This window comes from Littorina saxatilis, linkage group LG1 (assembly GCF_037325665.1).
Source record: "Littorina saxatilis isolate snail1 linkage group LG1, US_GU_Lsax_2.0, whole genome shotgun sequence".
Lineage (NCBI taxonomy): Eukaryota > Metazoa > Mollusca > Gastropoda > Littorinimorpha > Littorinidae > Littorina > Littorina saxatilis.
The window spans coordinates 21,659,216-21,680,491 of record NC_090245.1 but is presented as its reverse complement, the minus strand read 5'-3'; the positions used below and the strand labels follow the sequence as shown (position 1 = coordinate 21,680,491).

General features: G+C 44.0%; 1 protein-coding gene across 1 annotated transcript; it reads right to left on the bottom strand.

Moving 5' to 3' along the window:
- Window positions 1–1,842: 1,842 nt before the first annotated feature.
- LOC138964586 (protein split ends-like) lies at window positions 1,843–19,511 on the bottom strand. The gene is made up of 7 exons (XM_070336585.1): window positions 19,285–19,511; window positions 7,467–8,406; window positions 5,717–7,079; window positions 5,081–5,447; window positions 4,358–4,573; window positions 3,865–3,969; window positions 1,843–3,468 (listed from the first exon to the last, which is right to left on the bottom strand). The coding sequence occupies exons 2-7, from the start codon at window positions 7,915–7,917 to the stop codon at window positions 3,007–3,009; spliced, it is 2,964 nt and encodes a 987-aa protein (XP_070192686.1). The 5' UTR covers window positions 7,918–8,406; window positions 19,285–19,511; the 3' UTR covers window positions 1,843–3,006.
- Window positions 19,512–21,276: the final 1,765 nt, after the last annotated feature.

Here is a 21,276-nt window from a genome sequence, read left to right as displayed (position 1 = left end):
ACACACACACACACACACACACACACACACACACACACACACACACACACACAGTGATGTTCACGCTTGAGGGACACGTTTACGTGAGGGGAGATAGCTCAGTCGATAGCAGCACTGGCTTCAAAACCAATATGTCGCTATCCCCAGGGAGAAAGCCACCCGAATGTCCATGAGGGTAACGCTAGGTTCTCATAGTCCTCTGACAGGAATACCACAGGACTATATGACACCTTATCCTTATTCTTACACACACGCATTTATATTTAACATACCGTCCTCTTTCAGTAGCCAACAACGTCAGTTGATTTTTACCGTACCTTTTGGGCCATTTCGGACCTAGAACCTCACACAAATGTCTTTATCCTACATACGTGAGAGAGACCACTCATGAGATAACAATATCGTTCAAACCACACGTGTGTATATCATGTAAATGAGGTCAGGGGCCTAGTTTGGCAGGGACCTGCTTTTTCACTGCTTATGACGCCAGTCACCGAGACAATTATAAACGTCATTATGGAAACCCTTTTACGCTATGCTGTTTCTCTTGGAAAAAGTTTGAGAAATTGTACGTCACGCTACACTTTCTAGAGTGACGTGTCTTTGCTTTGACGTCAAAGAGTGCACTGCTTTGACGTCAAAGAGTGCACAAGGCTTTGGAATAGATGAGGTTCCAGTATGTAGGATAAACAGAATACTACATGGCTGGCTGTGTCGTACCAGATTTACACTCGTGAACAGCTCGCAGTTCAATATTTAAAAAAACAACTCGTGGAAATCTGGTACGACACAGCAAGCCATGTTGTATTCTCTATTTATCTTTGAGACTGTTTGTACAAATGTAGTTTGTTTGGTGTTTTTTGTTGTTGCTAGGAATGTTGCGTAATCCCGAGACAACATAATCTTACTGACCATTTGGCACAAGCACTGCAGAGAGACACAAAAGCAACAAGTCGCGTAAGGCGAAAATACAATATTTAGTCAAGTAGCTGCCATTTTTCAGCAAGACCGTATACTCGTAGCATCGTCAGTCCACCGCTCATGGCAAAGGCAGTGAAATTGACAAGAAGAGCGGGGTAGTAGTTGCGCTAAGAAGGATAGCACGCTTTTCTGTACCTCTCTTTGTTTTAACTTTGTGAGCGTGTTTTTAATCCAAACATATCATATCTATATGTTTTTGGAATCAGGAACCGACAAGGAATAAGATGAAAGTGTTTTTAAATTGATTTCGACAATTTAATTTTGATAATAATTTTTATATATTTAATTTTCAGAGCTTGTTTTTAATCCGAATATAACATATTTATATGTTTTTGGAATCAGCAAATGATGGAGAATAAGATAAACGTAAATTTGGATCGTTTTATAAATTGTTATGTTTTTTTACAATTTTCCGATTTTTAATGACCAAAGTCATTAATTAATTTTTAAGCCACCAAGCTGAAATGCAATACCGAACCCCGGGCTTCGTCGAAGATTACTTGACCAAAATTTCAACCAATTTGGTTGAAAAATGAGGGCGTGACAGTGCCGCCTCAACTTTCACGAAAAGCCGGATATGACGTCATCAAAGACATTTATCAAAAAAATGAAAAAAACGTATGGGGATAGCAATCCCAGGAACTCTCATGTCAAATTTCATAAAGATCGGTCCAGTAGTTTGGTCTGAATCGCTCTACACGCACGCACACACACACACACACACATACACACACACATACACACACACATACGCCACGACCCTCGTTTCGATTCCCCCTCGATGTTAAAATATTTAGTCAAAACTTGACTAAATATAAAAACCAGAACAAAAAGTCTGTGAAAAGAAGACTGACTCAGCTGAACCGAACAAAGCATGATTTAATAGATGACAGCTTAATTGATTGACAGCTCGACAGAAAACAGCATCTCCAGCATAAATACTAAGGTGCACAAATAATAAACAACTATGGGGAAATCATTTTTCTATGAGTTTCGATGGAATGATTTTACTGAATATGAAGGGATGAAGAAGCACATACGAAATGGAAACATACGTATGCCATGGGTTAAGTTTGCGTCATTGCAATTTGTCCTATTTACTTTATGAGTAAGATCCTTTTCCTATTTTCTTCAATCCTCAGTTGCATCCCCGTTTGTTTCTGTCTACTCTAACGATCGACACCTGTTGATTTACACTGCAACAAGGATAGGAAAACAATTTGAATATAAGCTGTCCATCGCACATGTTTAGTATAACAATTCAGCTATTGACCATAAGAGACCAGGGCTAACACCTTTCCGGTTCTCGCCGGAAATCCGGTTTTTGACAACTTTTAAAACCGGAAAATCCGGTTTCTTAAAGTAAAACTTAAAAAAAATTTAAAAAAATGTTTGGATGGTTGATGGAGGCAAAATGTATATTATTTTATAGTTTATTAGCATACATTTTGGTACCAGGAGAGGCTAAGGACACCTTAAGACAAGCCTCTAATACCCCAAAATGAGTTATTAAATTCACAACAGGTATGTTTCAGTCGAATAGTTCAGTCGAGTTCACTGTTTTGCCAGGGAGAGTTGTTGAGGAAGGGGAGGGGGGGGGGGGGGGGGGGTACACGGGTTGAGCAGCTCCATTTCTGTTTTTCCTTTGCTGTCGAATAGACAAAAGGAATTAAAACTTAAGTAGGCGTTCTTTATTGGGAGGTGTCCTCTCATCAGAGGGGTCCCACATGTCATTTACCACGGTAATTCAAATTCGCTTTATGATCAACTGAACAGAGTGTATACTGACTATTTCGCCTTCAGTCGGCTGTTGTAAGAAAGAGAGAACGCCGTCTCTAACGAGCATGTTGAGGACTTGCCAACCCCTTGCACCCACTCTAGATCGAGTGATTCCAGTGTCTCAAGTCTAACACAACGACTAAAGATAAACACCACAATATCACAGAGATTTGATAACACAAAAAATCCCAATATCACAGAGATTAACACATAATTATCCCAATATCGCAGAGATTAACACCTCATTCAACATTGAGTCACTGTGTGGGTTTTCTTCTGACGCAGAGCCAAAACGAGTTGTCTTTCTTTGCGTAGATGTTGATCCAACTGTGCCACCTCGTGACGGTGCTTCTGCTCCAGCCACGCTTCCCATGCTGCTCGTTTTTCGTCCTCCGACACACTCGCCGCAGCCCCACCCTTCCCATCCCCACCTTCAGAGATTTTCCCTTTACTTTTGTTTTTCACAGTATCCTCTTTTTTCCTCCTCACCCACTCTTCGTGCGCTATGGCGGCACTGCTTCTGAAGAAACTAGCTTCTTGCTGCTCCGCCTCTTGACGCATGCGCTGTCGATGCTGACGTATTTCCGTTTCCTTCTTCTCGACTTTCCCCCGCCATTGGTCGAAAGAGATCTGTCGAGGCGCACGTCGAGACCGAGAGAGTTGTTGCTCCAGGCTTTCCAGTTGCTCCATGTCCGCACGGAGTATCGTCTGCAAATACACGACATGAAAGGTCACAATCGTGGTTACTACTCACATGATGTATGTATTCCCAACAGTGTGAGTGTGTGCCCAGTCACAGTGTGTGTGTGTGTGTGTGTGTGTTTGTGTGTGAGAGAGAGAGAGAGACTGAGAGAGAGAGAGAGAGAGAGAGATGTTATCTTTGCGATGAATATCATAATTTAACTGATGTGCAAAGAAAGAAACACACCAGAGCAGGATCAAGGCAAATCATAACAAGAAAAGATACCCAAAGCATAGTAAGCAAGAACCAACAGCAACACGAGGATAAAAATGACAAAACTTACAGAGATGAAGGTTGACAAAACAAAAGTCATATTAGATTGTCATGTCATAAAATAAAAGGAAAAAGAAATCGAAGCAGACCTGCATGAGCTTTTTTCGCTCTTCTGCATGTTCCAGCCAGTCTTCGTAGGTCAAGGCCGCGGCCAGCATAGACTTCCGCTTCTCCTCCAACTGCAGTTTTGCCTCCTGTGACAGTACGGCACATGACTTTACTGGTGAGTTTTTCTTAAAGGCGAGACATGCTCGCGGAACTAGCAAGCGAGAGTGTATAAGAAACGGTTTAATAACTAGATTATTATGCAAGAATTAAACACCATTGGCTAATACTGAAAAGGTCGTCTGCACTGGGCGATTAAGTGTGAATTGACGTATTCTTGAGGTCGACAAAGTGTAGACTACTTACTTGCCTTGATGGAAATTGCAACTGACATTACATAAAAACCTGACAACAGCATCTCAAAGACAAGTCTCATAGACACACATGTACACGAAAAGTGTGAATAAAAGCACACAAATAATGACCGTAGATCTAAACACAGCATTGAAGGTGTAACAGGAAGGCACCAACGTGTACCTTGATGTCTACAACAGCACCCTGTTGCCTGGTGTCCGCCCTGGCGTTCTGCACTTGCTGCCTGGTGTCTGGCCTGGCGTTCTGCCCTTGTTGCCTGGCGCCTGGCCTCGTGTGTTGTCCTTGTTGCCTGGTGTTCTTGCTGTGTTGCCACTGCTGGTAGGCCGTCACGTAGCTGTCAGTCTCCGGCGCGGGGACAGGTTCTATGTTGCCATCAATCTGACACAACGAACAGCACAACGCCTTGAGTTAAGATATATACATTTTGTTTTTAAAAAGGCCAACATGAGACAATCACCCTAAGTAAAAGGACGGCAAGGTACTGTGAGCCCAACAAGTGCTGACAATTAAATCACTTGCAAGAGCAGATACGTGAATATGCTTTGCAGAAAACCCCAACTTATATCAACCCCAACCTGTATCGTAACAGCAGCACGATGCTTTTCTTGCTCTCCGCCTTTGTCTCTCTCTCTCTGTTAATAAAAAAATCGTTAACATACCTTCGAAAATGAAATAAAAATCTTCTCTTCTCTTCTCGATCTCTCTCGATCTCTCTCGATCTCTCTCGATCTCTCTCGATCTCTCGATCTCTCTCTCTCTCTCTCTCTCTCTCTCTCTCTCTCTCTCTCTCTCTCATCTGCCTGATTTATTTCCTGTCCATTTTCTAATGCTGACTCTTTCAGTCTCTATTGCCACGTTCATGATTTCCCCAATGGTCTCCTCTACCTGAATCAGATCTTTCAGGGGTCGCGTTTTCCGCCGGTGTAAGGAAGCTGGCGAGGAGGTGTGCGGACGCCGCTTGGGGCGCTCTTTCAGATCTTTCAGCCAATCGGTGAAGGCCTGAGAATTCTCTGCCGACCTGTTCATGACGTCATCGTCGTCTTCGGATGTGTCTTCCTCGCTGCTCGGCTGACTCCGTTGTCGCTCGTTTCTCTTTTTCTCCAGCCATTTGTCGAAGTTTTCTTTTTGCGTCTTCTCTTTTTGCTTGGCTTTGTTTTTGTTGCTTTTCTTCTGCTCCTCGGCCAGGTTGATGCGCCGCTTCATCGTCCGCCATGACTCTTGTTCCTTTTGGCGGGAAACTAGGAGGCGGGCTCTGCGAGAAAATAAGGGGAGCAAACATCATACTGTGTATGTGTAGGCTATATATCCCTTTTCAGTGATGCATTGAACACACGCACACGCACACAGACGCCAACCAAACATAAACCAAGTGCTCACGCACACAAGATAACTGTACATTTCACATCTAAGACTGACGGGTTTTTTTTCATTATTTTTTCCTATTAAAAAATAGGATCATTATACAGAACAGTTTAAACAGGCTATAGAATCCTATTGCAGAAGCCACATCAGTCTACTCACCGAAATCTAGCAGACGTTCGCGAGCTGTTCCCACGCGAAGATAACACCCGCCCTCCGTTGTCATCCGACTCGCCGTGATCGACAGCCTGAAGCCCCGCCCCCAGAGAGCGATCAGTGTCAGCGCCACTCCCAGTCACGAACTCCGGCGCGCTGCCCACACTGAGAGCTTCCTGGGACCCCATGACGGAGCTGTTGCCCACAGAGCCAGCGTGATGATGATAGCGTGAGTCGGCGTCGAAGCCTGAGGATGCCGGTAGCTTGCAGTCCAAGCGGGTCGGAGGTCGTCCTGGGGGTTCTTGTGCCGGCCCGTGAGCTTCTTGGGTCTCCTCGGCCTGAGAGCGGGGCGGAGAGTTCTCCCGAGAAGAGTGAAGAGGGGGTGGAGGAGGGAGGTTGACACAGAACTTGATCAGAGCTGACCCTGGTCTTCTGCCCTTGCTGGGTGTGCCGTTCCTTGCGTCCACGCTGTGCATGGTGACGGTGGTGGTGGTGGGGTGGGAGATGGAGGTAGAGGAGGTGCTCAGTACTGACCCAGGGCCTTTTGTGGACAGGTTGTGCACTGAAGGTCTGAAAGGCAGCATGCGGGCGGTAGTGTTCCCAGAACTCACTGACAGGGTGTCACTCCAGCTGACGTTAGGCCGTCTCCCAGCCCTGGTCCCGGGACGGGTGCTCTGAGGCCGATGGCTCAGGCTACTGGAGGGAGGAGGGGCTCGAACGTACGTGCCTGCAGCAGTGTGCGTTCTGCTCAGGTGGGTCAGATTGTTGTCCCACGAGTACCGGTCCCCTTCTCGGAACAGAATGCGTGGAGGTGGAAGGCTGGAAGTTTTGGGGGCGACAGGATACGAGGCAGACACGGATTTTCCTTCCTCGAAAGTTTCACTGCCTGTGGAGTGCACCGGGCTCCCGTTACGATTTTCACGCAGAGTCAGCTTCGTGGCAGGCTTATCACTGCCTGTGGAGTGCACCGGGCTCCCGTTACGATTTTCACGCAGAGTCAGCTTCGTGGCAGGCTTATCACTGAAGATGGAAGACACCGAAGACTGTCTTTCCAGCACGGTGCCAGAAGGGATTCGAACGACCCGGGGACCCAGTCTTCTCCTTCTCTCCGGAGAACCTTGTGACGAAGCTCTTGATCCCGGTGGACTGGCCTCTCCTACACTCTGCAGCTTCATGTGTCGAATTTTCCTCAGGCACTCTTTGGCACCAACACGCCTCGCTAGGTCTAAGGCCGTGACGCCTTCCACGTCACGTGACTCCAGCCGAGCATTGTGGGCCAGCAGCAGCTCCATCACGTGATCGTTGTCACGTGTCATGGTGACGAACAGCGGCGTCCTTCCGAAAGGGGTTCTTCCGTTGGGGTCCACCTCTGACAGTGACAGAGAAGAAAGCAGAAAATGAGCGCGAGGTAATTGTTTGCTCTAGTATTCATTTTTGCTGGTGAAGTAGATTTCATTTGTAAGCGTGTATGTGTCTGTCTTTGTCAGTCAGAATGTTTGTACGTGTGACAGCCAGCTACTTTTAGTTGAATTGAGGGTCTGTCGTATCCGTTTATGAGTTCCTTTGGAATTGTAAAAACATCTCTTTAAGATAGAAAACAATCCGTATGAGAGAAGAAAAGAAACAGAAGCAGAGACAAAATCGTTCATATCAATGCGAAATTATAGAAGAAAACAAAAGTGGAAGAACTTAAGCATCATATAGGTACTGATTCATAGAGTAAGACATAAAAAGACAAACCCTAAATAATACTGACCAACTGAGAGCAGAGCCTTGCACATGTCCCGCATGCCGAGAAAGCTGGCCAGGAAAAGGGCGACCACTCCTCTCTCTCTCATCACCTCCTTGGCCCTTCCCGCTTCGTCCTCCCCGTCGATCCACACCACGTCTTTGCGCATGTGCACGGCGCCATGTTGGATCACGTGGACAATGTCGTCTTCCACCACCTTGTCGTACAGCTCTCTCCAGCTGTCCAGAAAGACGGCGCGCAGGAGAAAGCCGTCCCACACATTGAGGTCGACTCTCAGCACGTGATCCTCGTGAAGCACCTGGCCCTTGGTGCAGCTCAGGCGGTACGTCTGGGCCGGCAGACCGGCTGACAGCTCCAGCTTTTTGCGCACGGCCCTGATGGAAGTACCGGAAGGCAGGTTGCGAAGCGAACAGATGTCCTCGTTTGGGAGAACGACGAAAAGCGTAAACGTCTCCATCGTTTGAATTTACGATTAAAACTTGCCGGGTAGGTTCACCTTCAGCTTCAACCCGAGCACATCTCTTCTTTGAGAAGAACTAAAAGCGTAAACGTCTCCATTGTTTGAAGTTACAATTTTAAAAAAGAAGTGTATGGTTGGTCTACGTTCAGCTTCAAAACGAGCACATGGCTTCTTTGGGAAGAACAACTAAAAGCGTAAACGTCTCCATTGCTTACATGTAGAATACTCTTTCTCTTTTTAGTAAGACCTGTTGTCAGCTGTTAAGCGAAGTGTCGACTGTTCACTTTTACGAAAGATTCAATACAAAGCGGCGAAGTTAGCAAGGTTTTTGTTGCCGCTGGTTCGAAACAGTTCGAAATTTAGCTGGAGATTGCATGTCGGCGTCGCACGTTCTACGAGTGCTCATCAGCGTAGTCCTTTGGTCACGAATAGCAGTCCCACATAAGTGCTGTGGTCCAGGCCAAAGGAAGGAGCGAAGAGCAGTTACTGCAACAGCGGAAGTATTAAAATGAAATGAATGATGAAGCCAATTTCTTATCCGAGCCTTTTATAAGTCAAGTTTGGTTGTGTACGGGCGAGATGCCTAAAATATTTCACCTCATAGATGCAAATGAAAATTGATTAAAATACCAGCTACTCAGAAAACAGAAATAATATTATTTAGAGTAAGGAAGGGTTTTACATTGCACACACAAAATTCATGTAGACGACATTCGTATCCATACAGCAAAACTGAAGTTCATATTTTTGTGCGCTTGTTTTTTGTCTGTAAAAATCTCTTTGTCTCTTAACTTTTATGTTGTAGTTATTGTTAGTACTGCTTACGAATGCACTACTCTCACACTGTACTAGCCATGCACAAAAAAAGCAACGGAACGCACAAAGCTCAACATGTAAAGACATGAGCAACAGTACCAAAGGAGCTGTCTTCCTCTCTTTCCCCGAAAACAGTTACCCGAAGACTACACCACGAGTGCTGGTTGTCGGACTGTTAGTCCAAAGCTACTAATTACTGTCGACCTTTGAGGTAGTTAAGCACCGATGGTAATGAGACCCCCATGGGGTAGCACCTTAGTCAGTTTAGCGACCACCGTAGAGTGAAGCTCGTAACGTCTCCTCGCAGTACAAGGACACATCTTGCACAAGATATTGATTTTCCGCAACTATCAATCACTGGCCTGGCGATCGATTCCTGTAGGAAGGTTGTTTGTGTTTGGAGGTTTTGCGAATATTCTACATGACCCACAACTTTGCTTTCAATCAATTTGACGGGGGGGGGGGGGGGGGGGGGGGGGCAATATAACAGCATTTTCATTTCATGTGAGTAGACGTCTGTTTGATTATTGTACCAAAAAAAGGCTGTAAAACGCGTGAACAGTTATGTCGCTTCAAAAATGAAAGGGCGTAGGTATCATATAAAATGATTCGAACGAAAGAAACGTACCCCTGATTAACTGCGTGTTGTTGAATATTGTTGTTGTTGTTGTTGTTGTTGTTGTTGCTGTTATTAATGTTGCTGTTGTTGTTGTTGTTGTTGTTTTTGCTGCGTGTGGAGAATTGTGCCACAGAAACGTTTGCGCTGAAATATTTGCCCTCAGTCAAGCAAAAATGAACCGAAGAAGTGTTCCGGACGAGAAGTTTTTGTCTTACGAGTTGGTGAGGTTTCCAATGCATTTGAAGACAAGGCAAGTGTGGGACTATGATGTCCCATGGACAATGAAGACAAGCATTAAGGGAAGGATGTCCACAGGAGAGCGCGATGCCCTGGGGCATCAGGGAGGGGGGACAATTAAGGAGGATTACTTACGTTGAGTTCACGTCCATGCCGCACTACGGATCCAGTGCACGCGCATGTTAGAAAATAGGTTTGGAAAAGGTTACTATGTATTAATTGGATAGTCTCCCATATACATTTTCTTCTCAGGCCAAACAAAAATATATGTTGGTTTAGGGTAACCCGACTGACCCTATTTTTCCCGCCGACCCTAAAACTTTTTTTTTCATTTCTTAAAAAACAAAACAACCTCTGGCACATTTTGCGAACCATACCGAGACTCAACATAAAACAATAAAAAATAAAATAAAACCGAACTACCGACCCTATTTTTTGGGTCATGTTTTCCTAAACCAACATATATTTTTGTTTGGCCTCATCATTTCTACTCATTTACAATAATGACATTAAATGGTTTATTGCCGCAGCAGTGCACAAATCGATCGGGCAAAGATACACACACATAAACAAGTATCTCTTAGCGAATGTCCTCGGAAACATGTTGGAAAAGAAAACATACTCTTAGTCGTTTTTCCTACTTCAGTGTGGGAGGTGTATTTAGAATACGGTGGGTGTTTTTTTTAGTGTTTGTTTTGTTTTGCTGGCACCTTTTTTGAGGCTTTTAAGTACACTCTTCCCGTCTTCATCTGCGTTTACAACAATGTTAAGTCTGTTCGTGTCCTTTTGTGAGTTGGAGATGGGGACATTTTACTGGACACGTGTGGATTAATGATTGTAAAAAGATCAAAGAAGAAACTAAAAACGATAAATTAAAATAAGTCCTAGGTATTACCCCTTTAAATTTAAGCCGACAGGTCGTGGGAACACAAGTAACTCCATGAGTCGTTCAGTTGGTAACATTCTTCCCAGATTACCACGCTGAATAACCTTTGTTCCGCCGCCAATACATCTTTTTCTAACACCCAACCGTTAACTCTTTTATGAGATAAATCACTACAACCCTGGCCCCTAGTAATTGAACTATCTCTCTCTCCCTCTCCCTCTCTCTCTCTCTCTCTCTCTCTCTCTCTCTCTCTCTCTCTCTCTCTCTCTCTCTCTCTCTCTCTCTCTCTCTCTCGCTTAACTTAATTGGGTAGAAGTTTAAGTAAGTGTCTCTGCCGTTATTCTTTGATTGGCTTTTAACATCGGGGAGAACCTTCTTTTAATACTTTAAGACTGCTATTGTCAAACCTCTACTGAAGAAACCATCGCTCGACCCAAACACTCTCAGCAACTACCGCCCTGTCTCAAACCTTTCCTTCATCTCCAAACTCCTTGAAAGAGTCGTCCTGAAACAACTCAACTCTCACCTTCTTTGCAACAATCTTCTCTCTCCGCTTCAATCTGCCTATCGTCCTCACCACTCCACCGAAACTGCCCTTCTCAAAATCACTAATGATCTCCTCCTTGCCACTGACCAAGCTGAAATCTCTGCCGTCGCTCTACTTGATCTATCAGCGGCCTTTGACACAGTCGACCACAACATCCTCCTTCAACGCCTTCAGCACACCTTTGGTATCCATAGCACAGCTCTTTCTTGGTTCTCTTCTTATCTCACCGACCGCTACCAGACTGTTTCGGTTGACAAACTGAACTCTAACCCCATCAGGCTTGAGTGCGGAGTCCCTCAGGGCTCAGTCCTTGGGCCTGTACTATTTACTCTCTACATTCAACCTCTTGACCACATCCTTGACCGACACAACGTTCTACACCACTCTTTTGCCGACGACTCTCAACTTCACAACAGCTCTTCCCCTGACCAGTCTGAATCTCTTCTTTCCTCTATCTCTGACACTATCACTGACGTGCAGAATTGGATGACAGAAAACAAACTTCAGCTCAATAGCAACAAAACTGAAGCTATCCTAATAGGCACTACATCCAAACTCTCCAAAGCCACTTCCGACTCTCTTCAACTCTCTGACTCTTCTGTCCCTCTGTCTTCTGATGTCAAAAACCTCGGAGTCACTCTAGACAACACCCTTTCCATGAAACAACACATCTCTTCTGTCTCTCGCACCTGCTAATTCCAACTCCGCCGCATCGCCACTATCCGCAAGTACCTCACCACAGATGCTACCGCCAAACTGGTCACTTCCACCATTCTCTCACGTCTTGACTATTGTAACTCTCTCTTGGCGGGTCTTCCCTCTTCTTCTATCTCTCGTCTCCAACGCATTCAAAATAGCTCTGCCCGTCTTGTCTTACGAAAGAAAAAGGGAGATCATATCACCCCCCTCCTAAATCAGCTCCACTGGTTGCCCGTTCCTGCCCGTATCACATACAAAATCAACACTCTCACCTACAAATGCCTCCATGGTCTCGCCCCTGCCTATCTCTCCGACTCTCTCTCTCTCTCTATGTCCCTTCACGAGCACTCAGATCATCTGCCGACTCCCTCAAGCTCAACATCCCCCACACCAAACTCAAAACAGCAGGTCAACGCTCATTTTCTTTCCAAGCACCTAGCCAATGGAACACACTACCTCTCCCCCTCCGTCAACAACAGTCCCTCGAATCATTCAAATCTGCACTCAAGACATTCCTTTTTTCCAAATAATCCATGCATTCTACACTGCCCACCCCATCCCACCCTGAATAACTGTACATATTTTAATGGTTGATGGTGTGTGTGTGTTGGTGACTTTAAGTCTCCGTGTGTGTGAATGAGTGTATGTGCGCCTTGAGTCGCCTGTTGGTGAGATATGTGCGCGTTATAAATATTCGTATTATTATTATTATTATTATTATTATTATTATTATTATTATTATTATTATTATTATTATTATTATTATTATTAAACAACAGTTTACAATTTCGATTAGGTGCCATGTAACACGTAACTAAGGCTAAGAATTACATAATAAATGTAGTGTCTTGTTGGTTTTCTTCACTGGGGGGTTGCAATTAATTTAATTTACTGCTTTCACACTGACGGAGAACAGGTGAACATAAAAGAAAGAAAGACGTTTAACGAAACACATACAAATTGGTGAATACGAAATGATCGAGGTCACATAGCAATAACACTTACAGTGAGCATTAAAACGAATAGAGACATTTCAACGCAAGCAATAAAACTGAATTAAGCACGCATGCACGCACATGCACGCAAGCACACACACACACACACACACACACACGCACAGTACGCACGCACATACGCACGCACGCACGCACGCGAGGATATTCTCGCGCACAAGCCCGGTCTCTCTTTCTCCCCTCTCATTCACTCTCTCTCTCTCTCTCTCTCTCTCTGTCCCTCTGTTTGTCTGTCTGTCTGTCTGTCTGTTTCTTTGTTCTTTTGTATGTCTGCCTAAAAACAAAAGACAACATACAACGGAAGTTCATTTTTCGCCTTCTCCTACTCGGTAGAAAATGAGATTCATAGATCAATAGTTATCTGATCGACCGCTAAGTTAGTGAACTCTGGTGAACAAACATAAAACACGGGGTTCTTCGGCATGTCTGCTATGCCTACCAACCTTCATGTGTTTACAATCAACTCTAAGTCTGATCTTGCTATCAGCGCCTACCCTTTGCGTACAATTAACAGAATCCCACAGGAAAGCCGCGTAGTCTATTACCAAAGATGATTACATGCCCGTCAAATATTTGTCATGTGGTAGGCTTACATCAGCCAGTTGTGTGGCCCCACTAATTAACTAAAAATGACACGGACTTGAGTACGATTCAGAAAGGTTAGACAGCTTTACATTACAACACTATTGGTGGACGTGACGTTTTGAACTTGAAAATAAACAAAGCGTTGTTTCTTATCACGAGGTAAACCAAGAGGTTGTTTCTCGTTGTCAGGATGCAGGCGCTTATCATTTGATGTGACAGTATTTATGTTGTAGAATCAGCTTAAACAGCTAAATGCTTTTACGTAGATTGTACTGCACTGGATGGTGCTGCTCTTGAGAGTGGAACTTTTGTTTGCGGTGCATTGGCACTTTATGCACACATGACATTGACAGGTTTGCAAGTAATGGCAGGGAAGAACCGATTATTAAACAGAGCCTGCTTCTTCAGCGCGACTCCTAGCATTTAACCACGTCATGTCCCAAATAGACACTAGTTCTGCCTAGCATATAATCACGTCATGTCCCAAATAGACACTAGTTCTGCCTAGCATATAACCACGTCATGTCCCAAATAGACACTAGTTCTGGGGACAGAAACACCAAGTTAGCATAGCGTCAGCGCGACCAAACCAAAACTAAAACAAACAGAAAAAAAATTAAAGCAAGATTACACAAAACAAAACAGGAAAACAACGCTTTTCAGGTTTTCCACATAGAACATTCCCACTACTAAATGTTCATTGGGTATGGGGATTCGCCATTCATAAGTTTTTGAGGGATGAAAGTACGCCAATATACAATATAGTCGGAGCTTATCGAACACATTTAAATGTAATCTGGAGTACCTTCTTTGTCTTTGTATCTATCTCTTGCAATAAAAAAAAAGTTCTGTCTGAACTAAATCAAGGTTCACTTGCGTATACTGTCCATGTTTAAGTGTCTCCTGCTAGAAAGTGAGCAAGAAAACCAAAAATCAATGTTAACTTAATCAAGCCTGTGACTTCGATTGTTTGCGGTCGCTACTTGTTCAACTTGAAAATCGTTCAAATCTCGATACCTGTGTCTGCTAGGGGCGATGAAATAAGTACCCCTACTCGACATGCAATTGATAAGGGTTTTGGGGACGAATGCGCCTCTAATAAAGAATGCCTCGGCTTATGTAGGGTGTGCGCGTTATGGTGTCCATGCAGAGTATGCTATTTCAAGGTAGGTTTGGGTGTGATGTTACACGGCTGATAAAGAGAACAATGGTTTGTTAACCGCCTGACTTGAGCTTCTTAATAAACTTGATACCATAGGTGGGTGTAGCTTTCAGACAGAGATGTGTATCCCGTGTAGTTAGTTATCACATAGCTACAGTGTTTCGTCTTGCTGTACATGTAGTTGATCTGTACACTGAAACTATTAGACTATGTGTAAAACAACACAGTCGGTGACACTAAACTAAACCATGTTCATTTCACAATACAAAGCTGCTCTGGTGTTTAAGCGGATAGTATGTAAGATCATCTAGATTTTAAACAGATTCAGAGTTCCTACTTTGGGCACTGAGAAAGAACAAGTCAGATATGGTATCATAATTATTGTAATGAGTAGTTCTGTGAACATAGAATGAACAACCCAGTATATATTTACCGTGTACCAATGGATTATTTAAAGCAAAGTTTCAGATTTCCAGAAGATTTCCATGGACATTTTCATTTTTCATTTCATTTTCATTACTTTATTGTCCCATCGCTGGGAAATTCGGGTAGCAGCAACGGAGTCGCGCTACCCAGGTGTCTGCGTGTTTAGGTGTATTCAGCCACCTGCACTTATGGCAGAATGACCAAGGTCTTTTACGTGCCATTGTGATGACACGGGGGTGGGACATGGCTTCCGTCTCTGGGTCTGCACATAAAGTTGACCCGTGTCCGTCCCGGCCCGAATTCGATCCTGCGACCTTCCGATCACAAGTCCAGCGCTCTACCAACTGAGCTACAGGGCCCCCGGACACTATACTGTATTAATCTGTAATCAATTACTTGAAGAACTATTTAATATATTCTCCGATTGAAGTTCACCTCTCTTATTTAGAAACGATATTAAATGTTTACATGGTACATAAAGCAAGCGTACGAAACTTAAAAACAGTATGCAGATTTTCAGGTAATTTACCTTTTATAATTCAATAGCCTGCTAAGCCATTTTGGGATCTTTGGTCTTTGATGCGATGTAGTGTTTGAAACACGATACTTGATTTATACCTAATCACCCGACCCTACTGAATTTAGGGCTTCCCGATAATTACCCGCTGAGACAAGCATGTGCTTGATTTCAAGGGGTGTGTAAAGCCAATAACTCAGTGGAGTGTACGCCTTAAAGGTACCTTTGTTCTTGTGTCAGCCCTCCTCTCACCTACAACTGACACGTCCAGGATTATACGGGGAATAAGAGCGTCTTTTCACTTGAACACAAACCAAAAATCCAGAGCCTGTCCGCTTCCTGTGCGGATTTGGGACTTTTTGCTGAATTAATTTGGTAGATTTCGGTAACCAAATTAATTTAGCAAAAAAATTAAAATAATAGAATTCTTTTTTTAAACGATGAAGAAAAAAAACCTCTGCACAGAAAGCAGCCAGGCTGTGGGTTTTTGGTATGTGTCTTGGTGGAAGGAGGCTGTTATCCCGTGTTCATGTCTGAACCGATCTGTGATGGATACCACGATGGATTGTGGAAAGGGATGTATCTTTAATTTCTCGTCTCAGAATAAGTTGGTTTTTTTTAGCTATATCACGCTGCAGATAAATACCCTAACTTGGCAGTTCTAAGAAACTGTCTGAAACCAAATTTACTTTGCCCCTTGTTTTTTTTAGGATGACCAATCGAGACTCTAGAAAGTAGACAGTTGTGTTCAGATACATTGAAATAATTATCTAAACTTATTCGTGGTTCGTGATTCGTTGTGGATGTTATATATATATATAATTATTAAGTGAACCATTTGAAATGTTTCTTCGTAAACGATACACACCCCATGTTCTTTCTGTGTCAAAACGACACAAAGCGTTCCCCAAAGAAATATGTAGACACAAAAGCTCGAATTATTCTCCCCTTAGACAGAGTTAATAATAATACTGCATAATATTTATATAGCGCATGTATCCAGAGTTTAACCCGGCTCAAAGAGTTGATCAAACAAACAAACAAACAAATTCAGAAAGAACACAAACGGGCGAGTAAGTGAACCTGAAACCATGTGTAACGCCGCCAGGACAACATAGAATGCTTCGATGACTAGTTGCACTATCATACCAAGTTTGGTGAATTGAAAAAAAATATAAACAGTCATACTAGCCTCGCGAATAACAGGAAAGAAAAGAAAAGTGGCTAAAAAAAACTCCTTTGTGACAAACGACTTAACTCCGAGCTTTCAAAATCCACCTTTCATTGGCGTAAGCACGAATCAGGTTAGCCCCAAACAATGACCGACAGAACTCCCGATATCGAAAAAGCCTTCAACCGAATATCGAAAGATTATTGCTCTGTCGGCGAAAGGTTCGGAACCTTTTCAAGAAACTTAACACAATGCTTTGCTTTCAGCCAACGTTTGAATGCGTACCTTGTGCTTTAATGTCAGCGGTCCTAGGTTCCAAATCCTCTTAGATTTCCTTTTCACAAAAAGGGATTTTGTAACATAGCTTTCACTCTGTTAATCTGATATTCTGAGCCGATTTGGCAGGCACATTTTTAACTCTTATCTTCCTTTCTATCTTCATGTGTTTAAAAGAGTGTAAACTCGTTTTGTACGTTGTGTCAGCACTGTAGGAACCAAATGGTCAAAAAGAAAATCAATGTGATCAGTCACGGTCTGGAAGTCGGCACTGCTGGTTGACAGTCCGGAAACATATGTGCCGAGCTGTCTGCCTGAACATCGTAAAATCCGTCTATATACATATAAAAGATACAGCTTTCTGGCACGAATTATTGCAATACAGCATAAAAGAAGTCTCGCCCACTTGAAAGACCATTGTGGTGCATCTGAATGAAGCCATACCGAGTCTGATCACTGTATATGTTACTGTGTTAAAGGGGAGGCTTTGAAGGAGCATCAAAACCAAATCTGGGACAGTTACGGACAACTTTATAAATCCGGCGTCAAATACAGAATGAGATACGACAGAGGAAAACCTCAGCACTATCGCGAAATACGATACTGATGTGAGTTAATGCTGCGCAAATATATCTCACTATGTTGAATTTCAACAACAAAGGGTGGAGAGAGAGAGAGAGAGAGAGAGAGAGAGAGAGAGAGAGAGAGAGAGAGAGAGAGAGAGAGAGAGAGAGAGAGAGAGCGACAGACAGACAGACAGACAGACAGACTAGACAGACAGACAAACAGACAGACAAACTGTCTGAATGTGTGTGTATACACTTCGAGGATGCGCCCATACACCGACCAGCATATGTGGGCATCTGTATATTTTCAGCGCTTTTTATTCAGAATTACAGGAGGGAACCAAAACAACAGCACACCGGTGCGAGCGGGCCAATTAAAAGGCTTTATGCACAGAAATCACACAGACACAGCAGGGGACATACGCTTACAAGAACTGATGTATGAACACACGCGCACGCACGCACGCACGCACGCAAACACAGACAAACCCACACACAAAGCCACATGCACTCACACACAGAGACACACACACTGATACACACTGACACGAACACACACACACACGCACGCTTGCACGCACATACACGCACGCACACACAGTCACACACACACACAGTCACACAAACACACTAACACACACACACACACACACACACACACACACAATCACACTGAATAACACACACACTTAGAATCAATAACGTCCACTCACACACATCGGTTCAAACATGTTATGCATGCATTCGACGCATATCTCCCATTTATCAGTTTGTCAACCACGAAAATCCAACCAGTGTAGGCATGTACTTATCTGCCAAGACAAACATAATAACAGGACTTTTAGCGAATCCGTGTCGGGTGCTTGAATAGTGAGATCTGCCTCGAGATAAATCTAAGTCAAATGCTCTCTCCCTTTTATAAGCACTTAATAGAGGGGTTATATAACACACGCACTGCACTGTATTTATGTTCGTGGCAACCAAGAGAGCGATTGAATGATAGGCCTACAGGGAGTATGGATAGATCACTTTTGACTTTGACTTCAATCTATTATTGAAAGTAAAAGGAAAAAATAAGAAAGCAAGGTTCTTCCGCCGAACAATTTTGCAAAAGAGGATAGCTTCTTCTCTCATTGTCTAACCTGCTTTGGCTTGTGTATGTGTATGTGTGTGTGTGTTTGTGTGTTTGTGTGTGTTTGTGTGTGTGTGTATGTGTTTGTGTGTGTGTGTTTGGGGGAGGGGTGGGTGTTTGTGTGTGTATCTGTCTGTCTGTCTGTGTATATGTCTAAGTATGTCTGTATGTCTTTGTATGTGTGTGTGTGTGTGTGTGTGTGTGTGTGTCTGTGTCTGTGTCTGTGTCTGTGTGTCTGTGTCTGTGTGTGTGTGTGTGTCTCAGTGTCTGTCTGTCTGTCTCTCTCTGTCTCTGTCAATGTGGATTTTTAATTGACGGTTCGTGCGTCCGTTTATCTTTTGTCCATTTGTTCACGGGTACGTTTTTGCAAATATGCGTGTTTTAGAGCGAGAGAGAAAGAGAGAGAGAGGAGAGAGAGTGAGAGAGAGAGAGAGAGAGAGAGAGAGAGAGAGAGAGAGAGAGAGAGATGAATTAAAACAGTTTCAATTACACAATTATTATTGTCTAAACCTTCAATGCGGACCTTATGAATATAACTTTGAGGTAAACACCCTATTTAAACAAACAGAGAAACAAATAAACACACAATTGATCAAGTTTTTAGGTAGTCCTTGAGAACGGCCCCCCCCCCCCCCTCTCCGTCCCCCCTCCTTCACTGAATTTATTTACTCTACCAAATTCGAACAGGTTAAAACTTAAGGTGAAAACCTACCTGTTTAAAATCCACCCTCGCGTTCCTTGGGTTCGCTTGCAGAAGTAGCAACCACCACAGCCAACATAAACACCAACACAACAGCAATATCTACAACAAAACCGGCAATCATTTCTTTCCTCTCTCCGCTCCCACTCCAGAACGGCACCATGCCTATTCCCCCCCCGTGACACTTCGATCACCCTGTCTCTGCTCCGTCACCCAGCAAACTGTTGGTCTTGTTTGTCGCTTGTTTAAACCACCCCCAGACATAAACCCCGTGCAGGACCGGGTATATTTATAGACCTATATCTACCCGGCGAGTGTTAAAAGGGGCGAAGATCAGTGGTAGGAGTAGGGTGAAAACTCGCGGCAATCGGTTTCTTTATCAATGAGAGACGAAGCTGTTAGGGGGTGCCACAGCGGGTGGAAATAAGAATTGTGTGTGGGCTTCGTAGGGTATTGATCACAGGTGGAATAATTGACCACAGGCTCTGTCTCCCTCCGTCTCTGCCTGCCTGCTTGCCTGCCTGTCCGTCTGTCTGTCTGTCTGTCTGTCCGTCCGTGCGTCTGTCTGTCTGTCTCTCCATCAGTCTCTGTCTGTCTGTCTATCTGTCTGTCTGTCTGTCTCTGTCTGTCTCTGTCTCTCTCTCTGTCTGTCTCTGCCTCTCTCTCTCTCTCTGGGTCTATTTGTCTGCAAACATGCGCGTATGTCTCTCTCTCTCTCTCTCTCTTTGTAACTTGAAAGTGTGTATCTTTGATCACTGTCTTTGCCTCAAGTTATGAGCGTCAGAAAATCGTCAGGGTGTGTGTGACACAAGCAGAGAACATCACATTAACATGTTGTCGTGAAGCTTTTTAGTTGTTATTGTAGTTGTAAAAGCGGTTGACTTTGTTGCTTGACCGGCGTTGTAAAGAAACTGAAGTTAATACGTCAACATGCAGTTCACTTCAGTCAATATAATAATGACCAGCCTGCGCCTGTGTGGGGGATCAGTTGTCGAAGCGAAGGGTGTGATGTATGGTGAAACGATTGTGTGGTATTGAACAATGTCAGTGGAATTGAATTGCTCTGAGTGCTAAGCGGCCCCGTGGTTCCAGACACACAAACCCCTACCTGCACAATGCAACACCCCCGTAGATCATTCTGGTTGGCTACTCCTTCTTTGATTCAATGCAAGGCCAGGCATCACTTCAAATCAGAAACACCAAAGGGTACATAACAAAGTAAGCTCATAAGTAGAGAAATAACACAATTGATACCGGCACGGTTGGCCTAGAGGTAAGGCGTCCGCCCCGTGATCGGGAGATCGTGGGTTCGAACCCCGGCCCTAAGACTTAAACTTTGCAATCTAGTGGCTGCTCCGCCTGGCGTCTGGCATTATGGGGTTAGTGCTAGGACTGGTTGGTCCGGTGTCAGAATAATGTGACTGGGTGAGACATGAAGCCTGTGCTGCGACTTCTGTCTTGTGTGTGGCGCACGTTATATGTCAAAGCAGCACCGCCCTGATATGGCCCTTCGTGGTCGGCTGGGCGCAAACAAACAAACAAACAAAATATTCAACAACACGCAGTTAATCAGGCGTACGTTTCTTTCGTTCGAATTATTTTATATGATACATACGCCCTTTCATTTTTGAAGCGACACAACTGTTCACGCGTTTTACAGCCTTTTTTTTGTACAATAATCAAACAGACGTCTACTCACATGAAATGAAAATGCTGTTATATTGCCCCCCCCCCCCCCCCCCCCCCCCCCACTTACACATTCTTTATACGCTCCACTTACACATTCACACATGGGCATTCTTATATGCTCCACTTACACATTCCCACATGGACATTCGACTACGCCCACTTACACATTCCCACATGGACATTCGACTACGCCCACTTACACATTCCCACATGGACATCTTTAAAGCACTGCGCTTACATATTCTCGCACACCTACGCGTATAACGGACCATGGCTAAACATCATTGCAAATCATAGCATACAATATGTCACAGA

Coding starts and splice junctions, on each gene's coding strand:
- LOC138964586 (XM_070336585.1), bottom strand. CDS start 7,917: ATGGAGACGTTTACGCTTTTCGTCGTTCTCCCAAACGAGGACATCTGT. Junction 7,080..7,466: donor CAAGGCTCTGCTCTCAGTTG/GTCAGTATTATT, acceptor TGTCACTGTCAG/AGGTGGACCCCAACGGAAGA. Junction 3,469..3,864: donor AGCGAAAAAAGCTCATGCAG/GTCTGCTTCGAT, acceptor GTGTATTTGCAG/ACGATACTCCGTGCGGACAT.